This window comes from Sebastes umbrosus, chromosome 19 (assembly GCF_015220745.1).
Source record: "Sebastes umbrosus isolate fSebUmb1 chromosome 19, fSebUmb1.pri, whole genome shotgun sequence".
Lineage (NCBI taxonomy): Eukaryota > Metazoa > Chordata > Actinopteri > Perciformes > Sebastidae > Sebastes > Sebastes umbrosus.
The window spans coordinates 21,060,325-21,085,295 of record NC_051287.1 but is presented as its reverse complement, the minus strand read 5'-3'; the positions used below and the strand labels follow the sequence as shown (position 1 = coordinate 21,085,295).

Here is a 24,971-nt window from a genome sequence, read left to right as displayed (position 1 = left end):
TTAAATGAGTACAAGCTTCTCTTTCTACATTCACAGTTCTTAAAAGACACCTTGACATATTTTTGATATTGGACGAGAAAAGGTAGGTTAAAAAGCCAGCGACAAATGATATCAAAACAACAAAAAAGCATAACTGTGTGTTACTGTGGCTTGCTCAAACGGTGCAATGATAGCAGACAAAAAGCGAAAATGAAACAAGGCAGAGGCCAGCCTTGAGGACCGATCCAACATTCTCCAATCTAGGACCGTCTTTTCTTTTTTTTTTGCTTTAGGGAAGTAAGGAGTCTTCCTCTTCAACTGATGAAGGGTACTCCCTCCGAGTGTTTTCAAAAAGTGGACAACTCGTGCGTAGATTTAAATTATTTTTTTTTGACATGACTGTTTACACTGACGCAAAGCTCAATTAATCTGTATAAACTGTTTATATATCTATGGTTTTAATGAACAACAGACTGGTTAATAGCGCGGGATCTGTCTCATGTAGGAGAAGTTAGTGGATCCACTGCAAAATGGCAATAAAACAACTCCAGAAGCTATCAATTCTCTTATATTTAATAGTAATGGGAACTTTCAGTTTGTAGCATATAATATATGCTGAAAATTTAAAATAAGTCAGATATCAAAACACATGCTTGTGTGATCCAGTGGGCAGCTCTCTCAGGCTATATAAACAAGAATGAAACCAATGAAAATGAGAGGAAACCACTTTGAAATGCTTAAATCCAGATATTTAATAGCTGGAACTGTCAAGTCTGTACAAAAATAAATTATAAATGTAGAAAACTTTACACACAAATGGCACAACCCTAGATTTTCAAGAAGAGGGCATCACTACAGATGTCAGTGCAAATATTCTATAACAAATTATGAAAATGAAATAGACTACATCACATATAATTTATCGTAGGCCTACTTTACCAATAACAAATATATCTGCCATGACATATTTAATATCACTTCTGATCATATCTAATTTATTAAATATATCTAAATTATAATTTATATTATACTTTAAAATGCTTCTGAATTTCAGTATATTCAATAGGCACATAACATGTTTACCAGTATACCATCTGCTTGAGCTCAAGAGTCCTCCGCAGACACCATCCTCTCGATAGCTGCCCAGTCTATTTTGCTGAGGTTGCTGCTGGCGCTCTCAGAAAGGTTGTCCAGCCAGTCCATCGCTGACACACCAGCTCCGGCACCGTCGTCCTGCTCATCCAACAGTCCAGCCAAAACCTGACAAGTGTACAACAATACCACATCATCTATCAACAAAAACTATTATCATTTTCCATCTACAGTAGTTACATTCGTCTCAGATATAGGCTAATAATATGTGATGAATGTGATTCTTACTATGTTAGACTCCTCTGACTCCAGCAGCCTGTTCAGTTCTGAAGTGGGATCCAAAAGGTTCACCTCTTCTCTCTCTTCCACCCTCGTCTGCTCCCTCGGCATCCCTCTCTCTACAGCGGCCCCTCTGCCCGGCCCCGTCTTTCTATGGTGTCCGACATGCCGTTCTTCGCTCTGGCCGGCTGTGTGCAGTTTAGCATGGCTCTTTGTGTACGTGAGCATGCCACGCCGGGTCAACTGAGACAGACGGTCCCTTGGCAGAGAGGTGACTAACACAAAATTCACACAACATAAACGTATAATGAATTTAATATTATTGTTGATTGACAAAAAACATCTACAGGGTATTATCATCAGCTGACACTCACATCATCTCACTAAGCATTTATTTTTCATTATGATACCTGGTCTATGTAGTCCCAGTCTCCTGCGGTGATCTTCTGAAGCTTGTCCCTGCATCTCAGCAGTCCATGGACGAAGGTGGGGTTGAGCTTGTCCTGACTTAAGACTTCTTTTATCATCAGCAGATACACTGTACGCCCTAAGAAAAAAGACATTACCTCCGTTAGCGGCTAATCCAAATGTTTAAAATCAACAGGTTTGGTTCTGATCATTGTGGAATAATGAATGAATGATTAATGGTTTGATCAAATGCTATAACAGAGTACTATTATTCTTTAATGAGACGAGATGCTGGTCAGATTACTGTTGCAGGAAATACCTGTGAGTGCTACCAGAGGGTGGAGCGGTGTTGGCTCGTGTAGTTAAGGCCACTGGTAAACCTTCAGTCTGTGAAAAAGCGCGTAGGTTTGGAGGACTGGTGGGGAAGTCACTGGCCAAGGAATAGGCTTCACGGGTCCTCTGGTTGTATTGCTCCAGAAGCATGAACCTATTAAATGAAATGGAAATAACAGTTATGCAGATGCATGTTTCTTGTGCAAAGACAATATAAACAGGTACATACTTTTCTTTTTCCTCTCTGGTTCTCCAAGCTGTTGCTTTATTCTTGTGTGTTGGTTTCTGCAGGGGGCAGATCAGGCGAACAACAATGTGGATGTAATATATTTAAATATAACATACAATGGAATATCAATTCTCGTAAAGAGGCAAATATATCTCACCACTGTTCCTGAGGTAGAAAAAGGATTGTGCTCCCTCTCCCTCAGGCTCTCTCTGTGTTTTTGATAAACAGCCAGTCTTTCCCTCTGTTTCCTTCTCATCCAGATCCTCAGCTCTCTCCTCTCGTCCTCTGGACGGACTCGTTTCTGCGACATCCAGCTACTTTGCTGCTGGTCCAGCCTGCTAGGGGTGACATAAAATTTCAGCTCAGTGATAAATCATCGTCGTTTGAACAGCGCTGACTTTTAGTAGGTCTCTTACCTGCTACGGTGTGCAGCAGTCTGTGACCTGGACAGATTCAGGTCAGTCCGGGACAAATATCCTTCCCTCACCAGCTCGTCTAAGATTTCTGCTGTATCGGATAGCCCGGTCTGACCCAGATTCTCATTGGCCCATCTAGAGATGGACAGGTAGAGGGCAGAGTGTTGTAAAATAGAACAGCACATCCACAACGGATAATGCGAGTCATAACATGTTTAAGATTTACTTAAACCTACACTGAAGATATCCCAGATGCTTCAGACAGCTGATCTTTCATTTCTGTGGGAGCAACACAAATAGATGAAATAATAACTTTAAACATTATGACTCTGCTGAGAAAATAACCATGTACCCGACAAGAATAAAGAATCCATCTAGATTTTTATATTAATATCTTTTCATCAACTAAAAATGCAGTTGTTTGCCACTATGCTAGCCACTTGTTTAAGGTATTGACGGTTGTTAGGAGATGTTTGATTAAATTGCATCTTTACTTGGAGGGGTGTGACGGTAGGAAGGACCGGCGTTGTGACTGTGAGAAGAAGTGGAATAACGAACAGATAGGTTCCTTTCGGAAGCCCAAGAGTCATTATGAAGCACACGTTCGTCTTCCTGATTTTCTTCTTCCTCTTCCCATGCATTCAGTTCAGTTGAAGCGTCCAGTCGTGGTAACCATGCTGTTAGAAACAGAGAATGTACAACAGCGTCTTAGAGGCAACAACATCACTGTGTTATATACAGTATTAAACCTTCAACTTTGTTTTGTTTGTTTCTGGGTTTCTTGTGATGTGATTTAAAATACAATGCAGGTTATTATATTATTCCAGATGAATAGTTTTAGGTCATACTGTACCTTCCTGTGGGACGGACAGTCTGACAGTTTTTTTTACTGCAGTGGCAGTCTTCACATCAGGAGCCAAGACCGGTGAGAGCTTTTCAATAGTGTTCACCAGCTACACAAAGAACGACATGTTACATATACTGATATTTGTCAGCCTCCGAAGACAATTTGTAAACTCGGGTGTCATTAATAATACAAGCAGAATAAATAATGTTGCTTATGTGGTAAGCATGGTATGGTATATGTACCATCCTGGAGTTGGAAAAGTCCATCTCCAGATAGTCTGCAATGTTCTGTAGAGCAGCCAACTGAGCGTCCAGCTCTGACAGGCGGGAAGAGAACCAGGCTGTAGGAGGTGTGGATGAGGCACTGTGAAGGCCGACGCTCTGGTTCCTTATGGCTCGACAGATTTCAGAGTCAGGTGGATCTACCACGTCTTGTGGAGTGATTCTCTCTGAATCCCTACCGGGCTCAATGCGGCTGTGTGACGGCGACTCCTCTGGGACATCTAGAGTGTACAATACAACAGATATTTGGACCACTGATCTGGTTGTATTCAGAATAATGACATAACTGCATTAGATCCTTCAAAATAAAGACATATAAAGACCTGTGCGTGATCTCCAGTGGAGATCCTCTGGACTGGTGGCTAAGGGTTGTGGATCAGCAGCAGCAGAACTCCTAATAACAGAAGTCGCAAGTACATGAAGCTGAGCAGAAGTAGGTGAAGAAGGGCGGATGGAAGGAACATCTTGTGCTCCTAGGCTGAGACAGGGGGGCAGGTCCTGATGCAGGTCTTTGTCTTCTAGATCCAAGACACTTATGAACTGGCGGCCATTCAGACCCTGAGAGATAAAGACACAGAAACAAAGAAATTAAAATATGCATTAATTAAAGTAACCTTGTTAAAATATAAGAGTGTAATATAAAAAAAGGAATGAGTGTGCATACAACATGAATGTATGGAGAACATGGACAGTCACTACATGAAAAAAGCTGCTGTGATTGACATAACATTTTGGATGTTTGTCTGGATGTTATCTGTGTGTGTTTGTGGGGTAAGCTATGAATTGAATTGCCCTTCTTGGGATCAAGAAAGTTGTCTGAATCTGAATCTGAACTGTATATAAAATGATTTAAGAGGCGCTGGATTATTTACACGATATTATCACGTGTATTGTTAACATGTTATCAATATTTCATTTTTAAATATCATGATTATCGTCAATACCGGTATATCACGACACTCCTAGTACTAAGTATACTGCTTTCTACACCCAGAGTAGTAGGCACATGTTGTATTCAGTACATAATTTAAGTAAGTGGAGTAGAGGACACAGCTTTAGAGTGTAAAAGCACCATTCACAGTCCCTGCTGAGTCTACCCTGTATGTCTGGCCTCTTACCAGATTCGTCTCTGGTCCCTGTGGGGTCTCCTCTGTCTCTTCAACGAGGCGCTCGTTGAAAAACCGCAGATTCCCTGAGCTTTGTGCTGGATGGAGAAAACACACACAATGTTTAACTCTTCATTATGTCCATGACAAATAGAAAGCAGTGTGTTATCCTTGTACCTGGATTTCAAGTCCACTTACATTTAGGGCTACTAGCAGACACAGCTTTATCCACAAGCGTGGGAGGACGAGCTGAAAGAAAAAGAATCAACATGTTACATGCTCTATCGATTTAGGTTTTGGAAAGCATGCACTTCAGACAACCAACAGGCAGAACAGAGAAATCCAATTTATGCTACTACTCGTTAACACTTAAAAATTTCTATTGAATTACAAATACAAGCAACAACTGTGTAATAACATTAACTGTGCAAAACTATTACAATATTAACTCCGTATAAATCGTAACCCAAATTCTAAAAAGTGACAGTATATTGACATCATACCAGCAACATTACTACACTTTCAATGTCTGTATCTGTAGAGTATGTCACAGACATGAAAAAAATAAATATATATTTTTAAATCAACACTTCCTGCTCTAGCGTTTTTTCTGTGGACAGTAATCCTTCATTTTTTAACACAAGGCTTTTATTCTGAAATATTTGCAGGACAGTGTCGTAGGAAATGCAGTGACATGCACGGCTCCATGAATGAATAAATAACGGGGTTTTAATTGTGGATTATTACTGTTATTTACAAATTACCACACGGTTCTTAACCTTTTTCTGTCTAAAATAAATATAAATTACATTTATAATGAAATGAAATGGCCATTATGAAAGCAAACTCTATGTAGAACGCAGCAGATCAGCGAGGCAGACGTCACGCACTGCTAACGCGGGCAGTCTGGCCCAAGCGTAACTCACCTGGGTCTGTGTTGGTGAAAGCATCATGGCACTCTGGGGGTCTTTTACGTGTGGAAGCAAAGGCATGGAGCTCAGCTGAAGTGGACTCGGCCTTGTCCAGTAATCTCTGACCAGTCAGCAAATAGTCAAAGGACCCTGGGAGTTCAAGTTCATTAGAAAAAGAACCACAGATCAATAGACATTATAATGTTCCATTATACTGTGTGTTATACATGTAAAACTAAGGGACAGTTGATAAAATACTGTGGAAAAGGAGCTACAGGGGTATTGAGGTATATAAGCCTTTCTTTCATTGTTACTTTAACTTGGTCGTGTGATTATCTTGAGGTTTAAAACAGCAGAAAAGAGCCAAGAGAAACTTGATTTGACTGCAATTCATCAGAATGTGATCAGTGCCAAGCCGACAATGAAAGTGTGTATCTTAATTCAAACAATGTAAGTTTGAAACTGCAAGAATGTAAATTTCTGTCCTCCCTTTGAGATGTAGTGGTGTGAGCTTCTTGCAATTTTTTTACATACAAAATAATAATATTGCAGTCGTCAATATAGCTCTTTTTTATTATTATTGCTTCAAGGTTAACCCTTTCTTTAGTGCTACCAAATAAAGGCAGAAGTATGCTCCATCAGAACTGCTAGTCGGATAGTCGAATAGCTTCGGAAACCTCCCCCCCCCCCACACCTTAAGGTGTCGGAAATTGGGGGGCTGCATCAGACTATATCTAACTTTCTGAAATCGACAATCAGACATTCACGCCAACTTCCCGTCAGCCGTATGGAGGTGGGAAAGGAGCTGAGTTTGAACTTCTTTCTCCGCCTCTCTTTTTTTTCATTCTTAACACAACTATTTCTGCACAACCAAATGCTGCACTATGAATGTCTTCCAGGAGAGACCATCTGAAAATGTGCACCTCTTGTATACACTACTTGTTTTCTAGCACAATCCAGCCCTGAAATGTTGTCCGACAACATACTTGATAAAGCTGGTTGCTTTTTCTGCAGATCAATTTTGGACCTAAACTCTCCTAATACATCAGTTTATCGATGACACAGGCAAGTGTAATTAGGTATGTATTTGACACTAACCAAATTGAGCAACGTCCCGTCCAGGGGTGACCTCTTCTGCAGATGCAGGATCTTCGTGTGCAGGCTCGTTTGTTGGCTGTAGATATATTGGAACAAACAAATGAGTGTGGAATCACACTTAAACATTGGTAGTAGCACAAAATACTTCTTACTTTAATTACATTACATTACATTAATTAAAATAGTTCTACCTCTTGTGTAGGGATGATGGACTCATTTGGTCTGAATGTGACCTCTGCTTTTCTTGCCTTCCCCGCCAGCTCCTCTCTCCTTTTCTGCCTATAAACAAAGTGGCATTAATGAATAATATAATCAGCTTTAAAAAAAAGAAAATGAATAACATGAAAACTAATATGTGATTGCCTATGGTTGGAGTTAGAGCTGGGATAAGTGGTAGCTCTTCTAGTGCTTTCAGTAGGTGGGTCTACTCTGAGCAACTGCAGTCGAGCCTCTTCAGCGTTCTGCCTCCCGATCACTGAACTTGTCAACTCCTCCATGGACATGAGACGGGTCATTGGGCGTGAAGGAGCTGCCTCAGAAAACCTCTGTGGTGGAGACAGATAACTGTACATAAACTACAATGCAATATTTAATGATACCTAATTAAAAAAACTTGAAACAATGTAAGTATTGCTTGCCATCTGTGGTCCAGAATCTATATGTAGAAGCTTGATCATAGGTGCGTGTCCCATCGGAGCTGCGATGAAAGTAGCGGGCCTGTAGGGAGGTGGTAAGGGTAGTTTGGGGAACGTGGTGTTGCTTTGTGGAACAGCCTGAAAGTGCAGCAGACGAAGGCCCTGCATCGGTGCAGGTGTGTGAGCTGGTAAAGCAGGAGGGAGCAGGGAGAACCCTTGCCCACTGTATCTTTCCGATGTCTGACTCTTGACTTGAGAGTACCTGGGAGCTGGATCATGCGGAGTATTAAAACTGAGTTGTTTTTTTGGGACCGAGGCAGATTGGTCATTGTTTTTATGCTGATGGGATTCTATAGTTGCAGGGTTTGCAGTGTAGAGCTCCTGGGGGCCTTGGGGATGGTGTGGGGCACTCTGCTGGGGCAATGGAGGACGGTGGAGTTGAAGTAACTTCAAGCCCAAGACCTGAGGAGCAGGATCACTTTGTACGCTATCATTAGAAGGCAGTAACACAGGGGCACTGTGAATTGTGTGACTGGTGTCAGTAGTGGCCAGAAGCCCCTGTGAGGGTGGAATCAACCTCCTGCTCTCCATAAACTGGATTTCTGGTGACACCGCCTGGACAGAGAGCTGCTGCATTTCCTGAAGGAAAAAGAAAACTGTACTCAGCTTGGTTTCACTGGGATGTAAGTATTGCTTACATAGAGGGACAATGTATCACAACTTCACAGTGAGCAATACCTGATAACTTACACCTGCACCATTAGCAGTGGAGGTCAGGTTCCTGGTGGTGTGATGCTGGCCGCCTGTCGGAGAGGTTTTCCCTGAGCTCTGCATGGCATGCTGGTCTGCAAACATACATGCAGGGGCCTGACTGAACTGAGGGTTGTTGGATCTTGAACTTGGCACATGTGCTTGTGTCTGAGGTGGCACAGAAATGTTGGTTTGAACGGGTAAGGCATTCGGTTGAGGGATGAAATTGGTAGCATAAGATGATGGCACATTAGGGTGTGAGGTGTTCATGTTAGACTGGGCCAAAGAAGAGCTCTGCTGGGCAAGTTGCAGGTTAGAAAACGACGCTCCCAAAACCTCCATCAGGCTCATGTAGTTGATATTCTGCAATGAAGGACAGAAACACTTCAGATCAGAGTCAATCTAAAGAGTCAGATGAGTCAAGAGCTTTCCTTTGGGTAAGTCTCTTCTTACCTGAACCAATCTGAATAAGTCTTCACCCAAACGCTGTTGTGTTGCCGGAGACTGAGTGGATAATGGTTGTTTGGGGGCTGTAGAATCCACAGTGGGTGCACCAGCTGTGGAGCTTTGTGGCTGAAGGCTTGGAGGATCAACAGGTGTGTTGGGGAGCAGCGCTTCAGTTGAACCAGAAGGATCTGCATGGACCTCTGCCTCAGGCTGGACAGTAGGAAGAGCTTGGGGCTTTGGGTGTGGGGGGGCTTGCAGGCTTTCAGCATGACTGTGCACAACAAAACAGGCAATTTGGTAACACTTTGTAATAACCATCATTAATAAAGGGTAAAATGATAGTTAATTAAACTTAGTTAATAGTTATTTTACTGTTAAAAAACAATGAAATGATAATTAATAATGTTTACTAATTATTAGTAATGCTATAATTTCTGTTGTTTTATCATTAGTTTGTGTTATATGAAATTCTATATTGTATCATAGTTGATAAGAGATGATTACATTCTGATTACATTAGTAAACTATTTATTAACAGTTTATTGTTGCACATATTAAAACATTTTATATGCCATATTAAGTATTTGTTAGTGATTACTAAATAGTTTGTAAACCTTTAAGAAATCGTTTGTAAAACATCTATAAACATTACATAGATGGATGGACCAGAAACCAATTATCAACCATCTAAATAATGTTTATAGATGCTTTACAAAGTATTTATTAACCATTTAACAAGGTATTATAATCATCAGTTGCAACTTTATAACTGCCATCCAAATAATATTTATAGATGCTTTACAAACCAATTATTAACCATTAATAAAGTGTTACAAATATCTATCTATATAATGTTTATATGTTTTCCAAACAATTCTTTAAAGTTTACAAATAATATCTTAATCATTGACAAATACTGATATATATTTTATATAAATGTTATAATGTATGCAACAATAAACTGTCAAAATAACATAAATTATAGCATTACTAATAATAAGTAAACATTATCAATTATCATTTAGTTGTTTGTTAAGGGTAAAAAATAACTATTAACTAAGTTTAATTAACTATCAATTTACCATTTATAAATTATGGTTATTATAAAGTGTTACCGGCAATTTCAACACCCAATGTCAACAGCGATTTTATATGTTTTGGCCTGAGGTTTCACCATCAAAATGTTGATGTAGAAATAACTCAGCAGGGATTATGTTTTATTCTATTTGTATAACTGTATAGTGTGGTATTGAAGAAGTTAAGGGAACTACAACTATAGTAAGCATTACATAACATGATCAGACTTAAAATCTAAAAGAATTAAGCAATACTGACTAACCTGCTATAATTTTGGCACTAACTTACTAAAATATCAGCTCTCCTTTGAGAAAAAACATTTACACATTCATGTGTGTTCTTGCAAAGTAAATAAGTTTACATTAAAAACTCACAGAGACGTAGAGCTGGACATGTCTTCAGCATTTTCTGGGAAGTCCAAGTCTGCAAGCTTTAAACTCTGCAAAGGACAAAGACGACCGATATTTGTTTTGTTTTGACAAACGTTGACGATTCATACTATATGGAGAAATCTGGTAATATTCACCGTGTCAGACGTGCAGATGTTTCCAGAAATGTTCTCATTGGAAACAGATGACGACACTTCCAAGCCCTCACTGTCACTACTTTTTCCTACAAATATCAAACACATCAATTAATATTCTTTATAAGGGTCTGCATTACAGCAACGTTGATGATCCAACTTAGTCTACCTTCTTTTTCAGGTGTGACATCTAAGTCATGGAGAGATAGTTGTTGTGAGCTGGATTGTCTCTGCTGAGCATCAAAGGGCAGTTGATCCTGGTCATTAGGGAGAGGTGTCCTGTGAAACTTCAGTTCCTCTGGTTCATCTGTGCGAGAACTACTGCAGGGAAACAAATAATATATAAACACAGTAGGTTATTTATATGTACAGTAAAACTGAAAGGAACTATGCTGTTATATGAAACTGTTCGGGACATGAAACCATGTCAAATGATGAATCAGTACACAACAACCATATGCAACTCCAAATTATCAGGGCTGGGTATCGTTTCAAAAATTATGATACCAGTACCAATACCAGTAACCTTAAAGTGATACCAATACCAACAGAGTACTTCATTTGGTACCTTTTTTTTCGACTTCATTCAATGCCCATCATGCCAATGGAAGCATTCAGTTGCGTAAAATGCGATCACCACCGCATTTTACCTCAGGCGTGTAGCATAGTCATACTTTTGAACGTTTTGCTGGCATCTCAGCATGCTGAACTGCCAACGGCGTCAAATACACTGCGCTTCACCACACCACAAACTGTGGATTGTAGCTGCTGCGGTAGTGGGCCAACATTGCATTAAATCAAAAGAAGCGCTTGTGGTGTTTGGCTGCAAGCAAAACCATACAAATATTTCTAGATCTGAGTACAAAAAGGATCAAATGCAGCTTGACTGGAGAAGTTTCGATACTCCTTGGTACTGGGTTATTTCGGTCGATACCTTAAAAGTTATCGAGCCCAACAAATAATACACTATCACCTATTTACATGCATAATTGTTCTATTTTTGCTGCTACATTTTTTAAATCACCATCAAATGTCCAATTACTGTCATTTGTTGTTTGAAGTATCTGTGCTAGTTTTAGTCCAATAATAAACCACTGTAGATAAAAACACGGGGCACTCACATGGACAGTTCTTCTTGCTGTAGATTGTTATCAAGACCAATGATGGGAGTGTTGGCTGATCCAGGGTAGCCTGTATCAACACTGCTCTCTCTCTCCAGCTTCCTGTCCGCCTCAGGTTGCAGCACGGGGGCTACAGTCCATTGTGTTTGTGGAACCTGGATGTGGGCACTGTAGCGGTCAGTCCCAAGCAGAGCGTTGTACCTGCGCTCCAGCAAGCTGAGGGAAGTGAGGACGGCAGGCGCTGAGGCTTTGACGCGGATCACTACTCCTTCATCAGCTGTTCCTCCATCCCCTCCTCCCCTCTCTTTTTTCTTTTTGCCATGATGTCCCAGTAGCACCCTCCTATCAGCCCAGCGTACCATCCACTCCAGCAGCCTGCCTAGCTCCGGAAACCAAGCCTCTAGTTTAGCGTCCAGGCCCTGCTGAAGTTCAATCACTGCCTCCACAGAAGTTGAGGAGCCAAATATGCCGCTCTCTGAAGGCTGCCCTGTGGGAAAGGCACTTCGGATAGGACTAGTTTCAGAACCAAAGTGCCCCCTCTTCATTCTTTGGCTTAAAGGCCTCTGCTGTCGGAGGCTAAACAAACCTTTCTGCTTGCCAGCTCTCAGCCCAGGAAGAGAGGTGACAGAGAGGCTAGTTCTGGATACGGGGGGTTCACTCCAGGCGGAGGAAGTCTGCAGATCGGGTGTCGCACCTTGTTTCACGGGCTTGTAGCAGCAGCCGGCTCTGAACACCGGAGGATCATTGCCAGAGTGTTTTCTCGCTGGATGGTGCACATCTCTTTGACGGCGATGAATAGTTGTGAGCACATCGAAGGTGAGGGAATGCAACTCTCTCTCCCGCAGCTGGGATGAAAAGCCCTTCAGCAAAGGAAGTTCACCGCCTGAGTCCCCTCCATCAGCGCTATCCTTCTCTAGCACGTAGCTGAGGAAGAGCTCCAGGAAATTTAGATACTCTTCATCTTCCAGCTCAAACTCCCAGGTGCCAACCACTGGTAGGGGGGGCTGCTCATTCTCCTTGGCGTCGCCTGGCTGACTCTCCTCCTGAATGACGCTTTCAATCTTAACAGTAGTCTTCTTTGCAGCAGTCTTTTTTGCTTTTTTGCCCCTGCAAAGAACAACACAGAACACAGAATAAGCCACAACATAGATACCTCAGTGTAATGGCAGTGCTACTATTCCACGCTGGCTACCTTGTCTTGGCTCTGCTGTGCATTTCAGGAGAGACAGCCTCAGATGAATTATCCACAGTGTCTCCATCACTGTACACTGGAGGGAACCCACAGTCAGTTAAGGTGCTGGTGCTCAGACTTGTACCCAGTGAGAGTTTCCTCAACACAGCCATCCCATGTTTGTTTCCCCTGTCCTCCTTCTCCTCCTCTTTCTCCCACAGATGGAGAACAGGGGGCGCCAGGTGCCTCGTCAAACGCCTAAGATGTTTCTTCCTCTGCCTGAATTTGTCTTGAATCACAATAATCATCAACTCGTCCACCTCCTCTTTTTCCCCCTCTAGAGAACAGACAGAACAACATCGAGTGACAAATACTTCACATATGTTTCGGAGGTCATGGATAATAAGTAAAATCAGGTAAGTTAAACAAACGTTAAAATATTCCTACAGTATAAGTGTTGTTTAGTTCTTCAAAGCAACTTGTTAATGAATAGAGGTGTTCATACCAAGGACATTGCATCGCCTCAGTCTCTGCAGCAGTGTGTTGTACTTTTCTCTCAGAGGGACTCTGACAGACTCTTCCTCCTCTGGGAAGGCTCGTACCAGCGTGTCTGCCACCTAAGAAGAAGAAGAACAAGCAAGGATGAGAAATTTACTCAGTCAAGGTCATTCTGTTTTACTTTTATAAACACTATCAAGAAAAAGTCACATCACCAGAGAGAGAGGAGGAAGTTCAGACACAAGGCTGAGCAGTATGTCCTGGAGGATCTCTTCAGCGTTGAGGAAGCAAGAAAAAGGCAGGAAACGACGGGCCCAGCGGAGAGCATCAGCACAGGTTGATCTCACCTCTGAATCACCAAGGATCTGAGGGACACACAGATAAATATAGGGCATCGATGTCTGAGGATATTTATACATAACCACGTCAGGCAATCAATCACAAATGGATTACCTGTTCATCTCTACCATGCTGTCTGGCGGCCTGATACTTCCTGCAGGAAATGGAGAGCTGGTCCCTGACATGGAGCATCCAGCACAAACCACACAGCTCCCTGAAACAGACTTGTAGGAAACATATAGTCAATAAGTACTATCTGAAAGTAGATCATCAATTATGATATTGGCAATTCACTATGAGTGGTGTCTTACTAATAGTTTGAATGGTGTCAGGGTCCAGGTGACGGTCTTTATTAGGCCCCCGTCTGAAGAATCCACTACGGGTGACGAACTTCATCAGGCCCTCTGGGAAAGCCTTTTCTTCTTCAGCAGCTGATGGATAGGAGTACTTCTTCTTGATCTGAAAACAACATCACCACATTTGCTCTATTTAGGATGGCATGGCACTTCGTACCAAAGTGTAATCACCGACATCTAAACCCTCAGTAATTTACGGTAATGTTTGCACAAGATGAGAAGATATTAGCAGGACAGGGCATTACAGGCAGTCAAATTTTGAGTTTCATCATTATTCTAATTTCCTATTTGCATGATGAACCAATGAAAGTGTAGCAAAATGGAAAAGATGTTTTCAGAAAAACGTGATTATTGTTGTCAAGTGTCTTTTAGAACAAACTATTGCAATGCATGAAATTGTAAACAAATAACATCAGCTATGTCAGCCACACTTGGGGACCTTTAATCCTCTCATTAAACCAGATTAAAAACTCTTCAGTCCTAGAGAGTACCTTGTGTAGTACGTGTCTGGCGCGGCGCAGATGGCTGATGTACCACTGGGCAGCAGGATGGCAACAACGTGCAGATCTCAGGAGTAACAGCAATCTTTGGAGAACTCCGGACACTTTGTGACGTGATGCAACTTCTGCAAACTGTCCTATTGTCCCTTTTGGGTCCTAAGCATGAGACACACACAACATGTAATTATAGAATTTATATGTATACATACTGTATGTAAAGGTTGATCTATGTTATGTACCTGTGTGTTGGGGGAAGGCTGAGGGCAATAAAGAGGTGGGGAAGGCAGATACAGTCCATTGGGCACCAACGTAGGCAGACAAGAACACAGGTCTTTGGCTGTGTTCAGCAAGGAAGACAAGGGTGAAGACATGACATTAACTCCAGCCATGACTGAAGCCTTCAGAATCTCATGAATGGAAACCTGTAACAAGTCCCAGTCTTCTCCTTCGGTAGGGTCTAGCAAAAGGAGTTGAGACAAAGCATAGATTAAAATCAAAGGGTTCTATGTGGGTTGTTGTCTCTATCTTCTAGCTGTCACATCTCACCAACCTGTAAAGCTCTTGTCACCATCTTTATCTCTGCGCTCTTGGGAGTCAGACTTATTGCCAAAAAGACACTCCAACTCAACCTGAAAAATGCTTTCTGGTTCCAAAGCTGTTGGGAGGTGGAGCTCTCTCCTCCTGAGCCTGTCATAAAAGATGTCATTGAGATGCTCATGAAAACAAACATGGTCAAAGTTTGAATTTATTCTCGTGAATAAATTGAATTTACTGCTTGATTAAAGTGTATGCTTTCACACTGACCGAGAGAAGTCAAAGTGGTCAGTGCAGTAGTTTGTGTAGGCCAGGCTCAGAGAGGCCGCTGTCTTCCAGTCCCCAAGATGGTAAGCCAACCACACAGTCTCAGGAAGCAGACCCCCTAGCAGCAGCAGGTCCTGGGCGTAGTCTACTGTCCATACCTCTGACAGCTGCTGTTGTCGCACTGCTCTAGCCACCTCCTCCTGGCACAGTGGCATCAAGCGCCCAACGCTAGGGGCTGAGACAGGACATATTACCAAATAGCAATATAAATGAAATAGGGCTGTCAAAGTTAATGCAAATTCGTCTAAACACCACTAATTTCTTTGACGCATTAACGTAACTTTATACCTCTGACCTCAAGATATGTGAGTGAAAATGGGTTCTATGGGTACCCACGAGTCTCCCCTTTACAGACATGCCCACTTTATGATAATCACATGCAGTTTGGAGAAAGTCATAGTCAAGTCAGCACACTGACACACTGACAGCTGTTGTTGCCTGTTGGGCTTGAGTTTGCCATGTTATGATTTGAGCATATTTTTTATGCTAAATGCAGTACCTGTGAGGGTTTCTGGACAATATGTGTCATTGTTTTGTGTTGTTAATTGATTTCCAATAATAAATATATACATACGTTTGCATAAAGCAGCATATTTGCCCACTCCCCTGTTGATGAGAGTATTAAATACTTGACAAATCTCTCTTTAAGGTACATTTTAAACAGATAAAAAAATTTGCGATTAATTTACGATTAATCGCGATTCAATATTTTAACCGACTGACAGCCCTTAAATGAAGACATTATAGGTTTAACTGACAAATAATTATGGAAACACACCATGAGGTAGATGTAGTGGAGGCAGGATGGTCACATGGTGAGGGGGCAGGATGCTGAGGGGTTGGTTGGTGAAATAAGAGGCCATGAATCTCCCCAGGGTCTGAACCACGGCACAAGCTGCGTCACTGTGAAGGTCCGTCGGCAGCCACGGGCAAGGGAGGGAGTCTGCTGCAGGGCATAAAGGCAGAGCTTATAACAAAATAAAGCGAATGTGAACATGGTATGATGGTTGAGGCTGGGCACATCAGTTATTTCTAAAACAGCTGAAGGGAAAAAATCTGTGTAATCATGGAGCAAGATCCCAGTTTCTAGCACCTGGATTAATTCATTCTTTGCAGGCTGATTTGTGCCAAAAAAATAACAACTCCCCTATTTACCACATTCAGAAATCAGAAAGATGTTGGGAATAGATAATATGAATGTCTCCTTGTCCCAAGGAGGAAAAAATCTTTTGGCCACACAGCCTTTACAGTGAGACATTCAAAGCTATCTCAAAGGCCGCCCGGTATGAGTCCACTCAGCACTCCATGATGTATTAATATGTAGGAGCTATTTACAATTACTTCCATTAACAGACTCGTTCATGAAAGCCCTCTAAAAGACTGAGGAATTATTGACCATGGCTGACCTGTTATGTTGTCCTTCTGGTGTCCAGCCCTGTGCAGGATCAGGCAGGCCATGTGGTCCCCCAACTCCTGGGCTTCTCTCAGACGGTACTGGGATAACAGACTGTATAGGAGTGCCAGACAAAGCCGAGTCTCCTTGAAGACGCTACGATCACAGCCTAAAAGAAAGACACACGATTACCATTGAATGGGACCATGACCGTGACATTACAGACAGAACGGGACCATGTGGTGTACTTAAATGGAACAAAACAAATAAGCAGTGGTTCTTACTTTTGTTACTCTCCTCACAAATTTGTGTCCGCCATGTATCGGCACTTTTTGGGTACGAGCCAAACAGGAAAAGATGTTCACCTGGGGGGAGAAGAGTGAAATACGAAACAATAAAAAATATTATTCAGACATAACTCTTAGGCTTTTCTTCAATCTGAACTACAGTTAAATGATTTTGCATTTGGTTTGTTGTCATTTAAACTACCCAATTTATTTCTTGATGCTGGTGCAATAACCATAGTTAGATAAATAATCCTTTTGCTACAGACCTGGGTAACTCAGCAGTGCAGGACCCTCCTCTAGCCTTTCTCCTGTAGCCTGCAGAGCTGTTTGGATCTGGGACATGATGACAGACGACTGTTGCCATTCCTCCTCCCAGCCATCACAGCCTTTAAAGCCTTTCAGTTCCTCCATATACTGCTGGGTGATCTTGTAGACCCACTGCCACACTCCCAGCAATCTGGACAAAAAAGAAAATCACCAATCTTATTTTACTTTGAGACAAATTCCAGCCAAAACATGACATGCGATAACTAAGACATGGCATACACGTCAACAAATAACTATTTGCTCATAAACACAGATACATGAAAAGCCAGAGAGATGGTCTGCACCTGCTGGATGGTCGCTGGGGAACAGGTCTTGCCTGATGTACAAAACTGGATTTCTCTTCTTTGTCATCCTGCAACAGAGGCACATAGTGTGCATCTGAAGGCCAGCATTGTGGTTGCTGGGAAAGAGATTCCTTCTCTGCAGAGGACCAGACAGTTCTTTGCTGCAGGCTGTAGGTGTGGTCAAGAGAATCGGAAACCAGCTGCAAGATAAGCAGGACTGAGGAGAGAGTATGAGATGATAACTGACAGTGACCAGTCTGGTAGGACTCGGGGTGAGGGGTCAGCAGGAGGCGTATCAGCCGTTTACTGAACTCTACCACCAGCCCCAGGCAGCATGGCCCATCAGAGTGAGTGCTATCCCACGGAAGAAAAGACAGAAGGGCTTTGAGAAGGTCCAGAAGGCAAGCAGAAACCGAGGTATTCTTTTTCCCTGTGTTCACGGAGCTGGAGATTAAATTGTGTAAAGCAGCGAATCGCACCACACAATAGAGGGTATGCTTCAGCAGACGAGTTCTGTTTTCCACAGCATTTCCGAGAGACATGCCAAAAGCCCAAGCTGTTAACAGCTTTTTCTGGATTTTTCCAAGTTCGAGATGAAGAAGAGAAGTCTTCCTCTCTGTTTCAACAAAGTCCTTCTCATAATCTGGGCTAGTAATAAATCCAGTCTGTGTGTCCAGGGCGTGAAGTGTGTCAAACATTGAGGCAAACTCCAAACGGCCGCCATCCTCCAGATGAGAACCAGCAGGAGGTCCGTCCACATCAGAGTCGTCCTCGAAGAAAGTCTAGGAAACCACACAAACAGGTTAAAGACAGCTAACATAAATGAATCAAACACTTGATACAGCAGCCATTATTATTCAGTGTAATCACATGCACGATAGTAATTTGATTATTTTCACTGTTAGCAGTAATCTGACATAAAACATGCCCATATAACAGGGAGTGCTGTATTTTTCAATTCATAGGGCAAAGGGATATAAACTTTAAGACACTGAGAATATGTCAGTGTTGGTACAACTAGAATTACCGCCTCACAGTTGTATGCCTCAGTGAACCAGTCAAGTTGCAGTTTACATCCATGTCTGTCCAAAATGTCACCACTACATCATTTTATCCTATAAGACATTTGTGTAAAATTGTCATAATTAGCATAAGAATTATTGAGTTATGGTCAAAAAATTTGTTTTTTGACCTTTGACCTTTGACCACCAAATTCTAATCAGTTCATCCTTGATTCCAAGTAGATGTTTGTGCCAGATGTAATACACCTTCCCATCAGAAGTTCCTGAGATATCCCGTTCATGAGAATTGGATGGACGTGAGGTCACAATGAGCTTTGACAACTAAATTCTAATCAGTTCATTGGCACAGGTTGTGCCAAATTTGAAGAAATTCCCTCCAGGAATTCCATTCATGAGAATGGACCGGACAGACGTACGTATGTACGGACAACCCGAAAACATCGCCGGTGCGGAGGCATAAAAATATGGTACGGATGGGTGAGTAATCAGATTTTATCTGCTTTTTACCTTCATGTAAATGTACCCACAGTCAGTGTATATAGCATACACCAAACTCAGAATCTAAAGCTCTATATTTCTAACTTATGCTATTTGACCGACCTGTACTTTTTCAAGAAGCTCCTTGGTACCACCCAATGTGCCCTGATCCTGCAGGAAAAGTGGCAAAGTGGATCCATCTGTGGCTGCTGAAATGACAGAGTCTGCGGTGTTGGGCCCACATGTAACAAGGCTGCTGTCAAGATGCAGGCAAGATAGAGATTCCAACCATGCCCTCACATGAATCTGAAAATAAGGAATGTGAGGAAACCATACTGTCAAGAATAGTCCTGCAGAAAGTACATACAAAAGTTGAAGGTGAAGTCCCTGGTTTACCACCTGTGATCTATCCAGTATCCGGCTGGCTTTCTCGAGGTCCTTGCTTGTGTCCTTTAGAAGTGTTTTCAGTAGCAGGGCAGGAGAAGGCCTATCTAGCACCCTCAGAACTGTGGCCATGTAGCCATCAGACACAATGAGATACAACAGCCGTGGATGCCAGGTCACAGAATACCGCTGCCTGAGGACATCCCGCACAGACAAGCTGGAGCTGGACAGAGAGGACTCCCCTTTCCCTGCAGACATTGGCGCCCTACAGCGAGAAAGGATAGACATTTTTTATCACACACATTATATTAGTGCTGAAATGGTTAATTGATTAGTCGATCGCCAATATCAACTTTTTTGATAATCGTGAAAGTAATTTTTTCAGCCAAAATACATAACACTCTTTTGTTTTAACTTCTCAGACTGTGAGGTTTTTCTCTTTTTTATATCATTGTAAACTGAATATTGTTGGGTTTTGGACTGTTGGTCAGACAAAACAAGACATTTGAAGACAACATTATTGGCTTTAAGAAATAGTAACAGGCATTTTTCTGAGTTTTCTGACATTTTCTGACTTGACTCTCATGGTGAAAAGTGAAAGTGAAGCAATCAATAGCAAAGATGACCACAGATGAGAGAGGAGAACTTAGAATAAAAAACATCGCCACAAACAAATCAAAAACTTGTAACAAGAGCTAGCAAGTGACAGGCAAAATGTCTCAAATGTATACCGGTAATGGACGAGAGGGTGCAGGGGTAGGAAGTGTGCAGGCTCGAAGTCAACATTGCACCCACAGCTTGTTAGAGTGAGAAGCCCTCCAAGGCGAGCTAACATAAGAAGGGAGCCTCTCTTCAGAACACAGGCCAGGAAAAGACCGCCTGGGGACCAGCTCACACTGCCCACCCAGTAGGACCTAAAAGAGAAGATATGATAAGTCAATTTCTAAATAAATACACACTGCGCATCAAAGATTTGGAAGAAGATCTAAAGACAGATGACATTCGGGTGACGCAACACACCCTTTGGTGGCAATCATTTCCTAGTGTCTTACATTTTGGCAGTCTTAATTCAATTGTAAAGACACTGTCATCTTTGCTGGTGATGCTGGGAGGTGATCTACATTTTATATTCAGACAGTCTGGAAAATGGCGTGCTGAACTCAGGCACGCTGTCAACACTAAGATGATTATTTAATCATACACTTTCACCAGCGATATTTAGAGAGTGTGACTAAACATATCTTGACCCCCAGGTTAAGCCTCTCATTGGCCGACTACTGCACAACACAGACCACAACAAACGTTTTTATTCATGCATACTATACCTTATGTATTTAGAGGGGATCTCCAATTTCTTACTGCCACATCCTCCGAGGCCACTTGATATTGAGACAAAATTCTGTGTGCTCACAAAGAGGACCTGTGTGGCCTGCATTCAACAACAGGAAACATACATTTTGATTCACATTTCTACAAGTGGACAGACCTGGAAAGAAACACATAAATATGTGAAAAAAAGAGATAGAGAGGCCTGATGCTCACCCTAGGCTGTCTTTGGTTCAGGACGATGGCTAACAGTCGGCCATCTGGGGAGAAGGCTGGCACCAAGGCCCCTCTGGACTTCACTGGTTGGCAGGGCGGGGTGAGACGAGACATGGGGTATGTCTTGGTGGCCCACTGTATGCTGTATCCCACAGAACTGCAAAGAGAAATGTGTACTTTTAACCACTGTGATACCCAATGGGAGTCCTCCATGTCATATAGACCTGCTCACTCACCCCGCTCTCACACGTCCCTCCTCCCATTGAATTTTCAGGCAGGTGATGATTAGTTTCCTCCCAGATGTGAAAACAAAGGCTGATAAGCAGGCATCATCCATAACCTAAGTTTGAAGAAAGATAAAATGAGATGTAAGGCCTACAGAAAATAAGAAATGGACTGTAAAAATGTGTAATTTACTGAAGCATGACACAATATATTGAATATGTATTCTTTTCAGTATACAGACCTCTGTCTTGATGAAGATGGTGTGTTGGGATGCTTCTTTGTCCTGCGAGGAAGGCAGAATGGAGTCTTCAAGGGGCTGTATATGTGCCCAGTGTCCCTTGACTGTGCCATCTCGTACTAATGTCAAATCCCTGACATCCATACCCTCCCACAGGAACACTTGCCCTGTTATGGCTACCAGGAGCACACGCATCCCATCCCCTGAAACCTGGAGCGATAGTCGTGTAGCACTCCCTGAGAAAACACACACACACACATACGTAAATCCATGGATTAAAGATTTTATATTTCATTTAAATGTACTGACTGGAATCAAGATACTCTATGTGCAGCTCAAGTTACAAACAAAGAAAGAGTAAACATCACCTTACGAACACCCACACACAATCTGCTCCTTGATATACCCAGGGTAAATCTCGGGTCAAGAATGCACCCTCCAACATTTTCCAAGTGACTGTATGTTACAGTCTCACAGTTTATCTTGCCAAAATTGTGTTATTTAGCCTACATCGCGACAAACTAGTATGACATGGTTGGCACCAATGGATTCCAAAGGGTTTTCTAGTTTCATATGATGCCAGCATCCTCACTCTAGCTCTAGCTTTGACAGCCCTAGTGCATGTACAGTACATCATATACCTGTATTGTGCATACCTTGAAGAGCAGTAATCATTTGAACTACTTCTGGGACTGCTGCAGCAGTCTTCAACAAGTCTTTATCCCTGTTCCACAGAAACAGCTCTCCTGACACCAGAAGTCCACAAAGCCACATACCTGAAAAACAAAAAAAGATAAGTAATGTATTCTCATAATTGACAGGTGACAACGTGTTTTTCCTTGAGGTTAAACATTATACTCACCGTTGTGGGATGAAGCCATTGTCACCACACTGTTGAGTAGAGGATGGAGCTTAGGAGTCCTCTTCTTGGTGCGACCAGACACCATGTTGATCTCACTGATCCGTTTGTCATCTAACAGGAACACAGACTCCTTCTCCTGAAGAGTGACACGACACATGTTCACAGTAATGTTCTTCTGACAAGGATATCAATGTTTATAGTGGGCAGTGGCGGCCGGCCAATAGAGGGCGCTAGGGCGCCGCCCCCCCCCCTGAGCCAGACAGCCACACAAAAAAAACATTACCACTACTACTACTACTACTAATAATAATAATAAATTATACAAATTTACAATATTTATGTGTTTTAAATATGGAATGCACCCAGTAATATGTGTAAAATATGATAGAAAATCATCTGTGCAAAATATATGGTTTTCCTGCACGTCCCTGACTCCCCTCTGCCTGTCTGTATGTCTGAAGTTCAGCTCTGGGGCGACGGAGAAATAAAAGTACACATTATGCAGAATAATGTATATTATTGGATTATACTTATTGATGCATTAATGTGTTCATCACTTAAATGCTGCAGCTGGTTAAGGTGGAGCTCATTTTAATGACTTTTTATACCGCTAATTTAATCTATAATAATACATCATTTATTCGTTGATAATATTTTGTATTAATAATCTGAATCTGTAAAGTAACTAAAGTTATAAAATCAATGTAGTGGAGTGAAAAGTTCAATATTTCCCTCTGAGATGTAGTGGAGTAGAAGTAGAAAGTATCAGAATATGGAAATACTCAAGTAAAGTACAAGTACCTCAAAATTGTACTTAACTACAGTGCTTGAGTTAATGTACTTAGTTACTTTCCACCACTGAGTACATGTTATGTTGAAAAGTACTGTAGTGTACAGAGAAATGGTGAAATGGAACACTCTGCATGGGTATATCATTCAAGAAAATAGCAAAAATCTATTTAAAATATTATTGAAAAAACATCTCCTAGCTGAACAGCTCTCTGTGTCTGCTGATATTTAGCTAACATCAAATCATAAAAGGTTTAATGTTGGATAAATACAAAGTCCCGTTAATACTTATGGTAAAAGAAGTTGTTGCTCGTTCCGTTTTTGTATGTTTTTGTATTTGGACATAATATGCTATGGTCCAACAACTAATGAATCATATTTACCTCTATACGCTGTGAATAGTATTAACTTGAACCTAGGTCCTGTGTTGTGTGTTGGGTTGTGTCATAAGTATTGTTGTGTTTTGTTGCTGTCGCTTTTGATGTTTTGGTCATTGTTGGTAAAGATTGTAATGTGATTGTGTACTGAAATGTAGCCTAACAGTTCAAAGTGATTTAAGTGCACTCCAGGAAGAATAGCTGGGCTTCAGCCACAGCTAATGGAGATCCGAATAAAAGATAAAAGATGTTATACTGTTGTGTTTTTCTAAGCATTCTTTACTGCTCCTGTTGGAATAAAATAATTGTTGATTATTTAACTGCAAAGTAGTAATGTGTTTTTGATACCTTCACTTTTTTTTGCATTAAATCATAACGGGATGTTTGCTGAAATTGATTGGATGTGGCACAGCCCTACCTTGAGTTACCCTGCACTATACTGGAGTTACCCTGCAATATACTCATTTTTAACAGTCTCTTCTGCACTTTTTAATAGTCGTGTATCACAGCTGTTACCCTGCACTATATTCACTTTTAACAGTTTTCTTCATCTCCTTGTATTTTTATATCTGCACTACTAACTTTTTACTGCCTTTTTACTAACATGTTTTGCACTATGGAACTGTGATGCTGGAAACTTGAATTTCCCTCTGGATCACTATCTATCTATCTATCTATCTATCTATGTTATACTGTTATGTTTTTCTAAGCATGCTTTACTGCTCCTGTTGGAATAAAATAATTGTTTATTATTTTAATAATCAATAACTACAATAATTATTTAACTGAAAAGTAGTAATGTGTTTTTGATACCTTCACTTTTCTTGCATTAAATCATACAGGGATGTTTTCTGAGATTGATTGGATGTGACACAGCACTACCTAGAAAACATTTCCACCAGCCGCCACTGCAAGGATATGAGTGTTTTATAGAGTCTCTGGCTGAAAGTGTCCTCACCTTCCCAAGCCAACAGAATCTCGGCCATGGTTTCTTCCGTTTGATGCTGGATGACAAAACAACCTCCAGCTTTAGCTCCATGTTTAACAGACAGCATCGGTTCTTCCTCCTGATGATGCTCTCAGGAAGGCTTCATAGATGTCGCAGGATCCCACTGGAACAAGCAAGACGATGATATAGCGTTAGCTACATCTAAGTCAGCTGACAAGCAACACTTTAATGTGCTGCAGTGTTAACATGATGCTCCGTAGCTGGTTAGTAATATCCATAGTAACCAACTGAACCGTCAGCAGTGTTTACCTTACCGTTAACTAGCATTAGCCACCTAGCTAGCTCATTTTGCTAACTCTGCGGAGCTTTGTTCCCGAAAATAAAGCCTTACCTGAGCACTTCAACTGTTGGTTATAGTCTAATGTGTAAATGCCCACACCATTTGGTCGCGGAAGTGTTAATATAACTTCGGTTTTATGTGTTATAACGAAGCTAATCATGACAGATTTCGAAACTCCCTCCGCTTCAGTGGCAAGGAGTGTTTCCCATGATCCTTTA

At 41.6% G+C, this 24,971-nt stretch overlaps 1 protein-coding gene across 10 annotated transcripts; it reads right to left on the bottom strand.

Annotated features, from left to right (window-relative positions):
* Nucleotides 1–706: 706 nt before the first annotated feature.
* On the bottom strand, nt 707–24,971 carry cplane1 (ciliogenesis and planar polarity effector 1). Of its 10 annotated transcripts, none has more exons than XM_037753284.1 (50): nt 24,805–24,971; nt 24,423–24,576; nt 22,299–22,434; nt 22,093–22,212; nt 21,440–21,672; nt 21,210–21,313; nt 20,974–21,130; nt 20,757–20,860; nt 20,163–20,345; nt 19,444–19,696; nt 19,171–19,353; nt 17,549–18,330; nt 17,204–17,394; nt 16,935–17,015; nt 16,664–16,819; nt 16,036–16,203; nt 15,201–15,432; nt 14,947–15,083; nt 14,636–14,853; nt 14,388–14,552; nt 13,852–13,999; nt 13,655–13,764; nt 13,417–13,566; nt 13,209–13,320; nt 12,725–13,040; nt 11,533–12,639; nt 10,581–10,732; nt 10,415–10,500; nt 10,263–10,327; nt 8,818–9,082; nt 8,353–8,727; nt 7,618–8,253; nt 7,343–7,524; nt 7,171–7,258; nt 6,980–7,055; nt 5,897–6,031; nt 5,169–5,219; nt 4,962–5,068; nt 4,188–4,422; nt 3,826–4,085; nt 3,590–3,689; nt 3,231–3,413; nt 2,973–3,015; nt 2,737–2,871; nt 2,478–2,658; nt 2,321–2,376; nt 2,078–2,245; nt 1,761–1,897; nt 1,360–1,625; nt 707–1,239 (listed from the first exon to the last, which is right to left on the bottom strand). In XM_037753284.1, exons 2-50 carry the CDS (start codon nt 24,501–24,503, stop codon nt 1,084–1,086), a joined length of 9,765 nt encoding a protein of 3,254 aa, XP_037609212.1. In that variant the 5' UTR covers nt 24,504–24,576; nt 24,805–24,971; the 3' UTR covers nt 707–1,083. The 10 variants fall into 10 exon arrangements, with proteins under 10 accessions (XP_037609212.1, XP_037609216.1, XP_037609218.1 ...); XM_037753288.1 differs by having other exon boundaries at nt 2,478–2,655; XM_037753290.1 differs by having other exon boundaries at nt 4,983–5,068.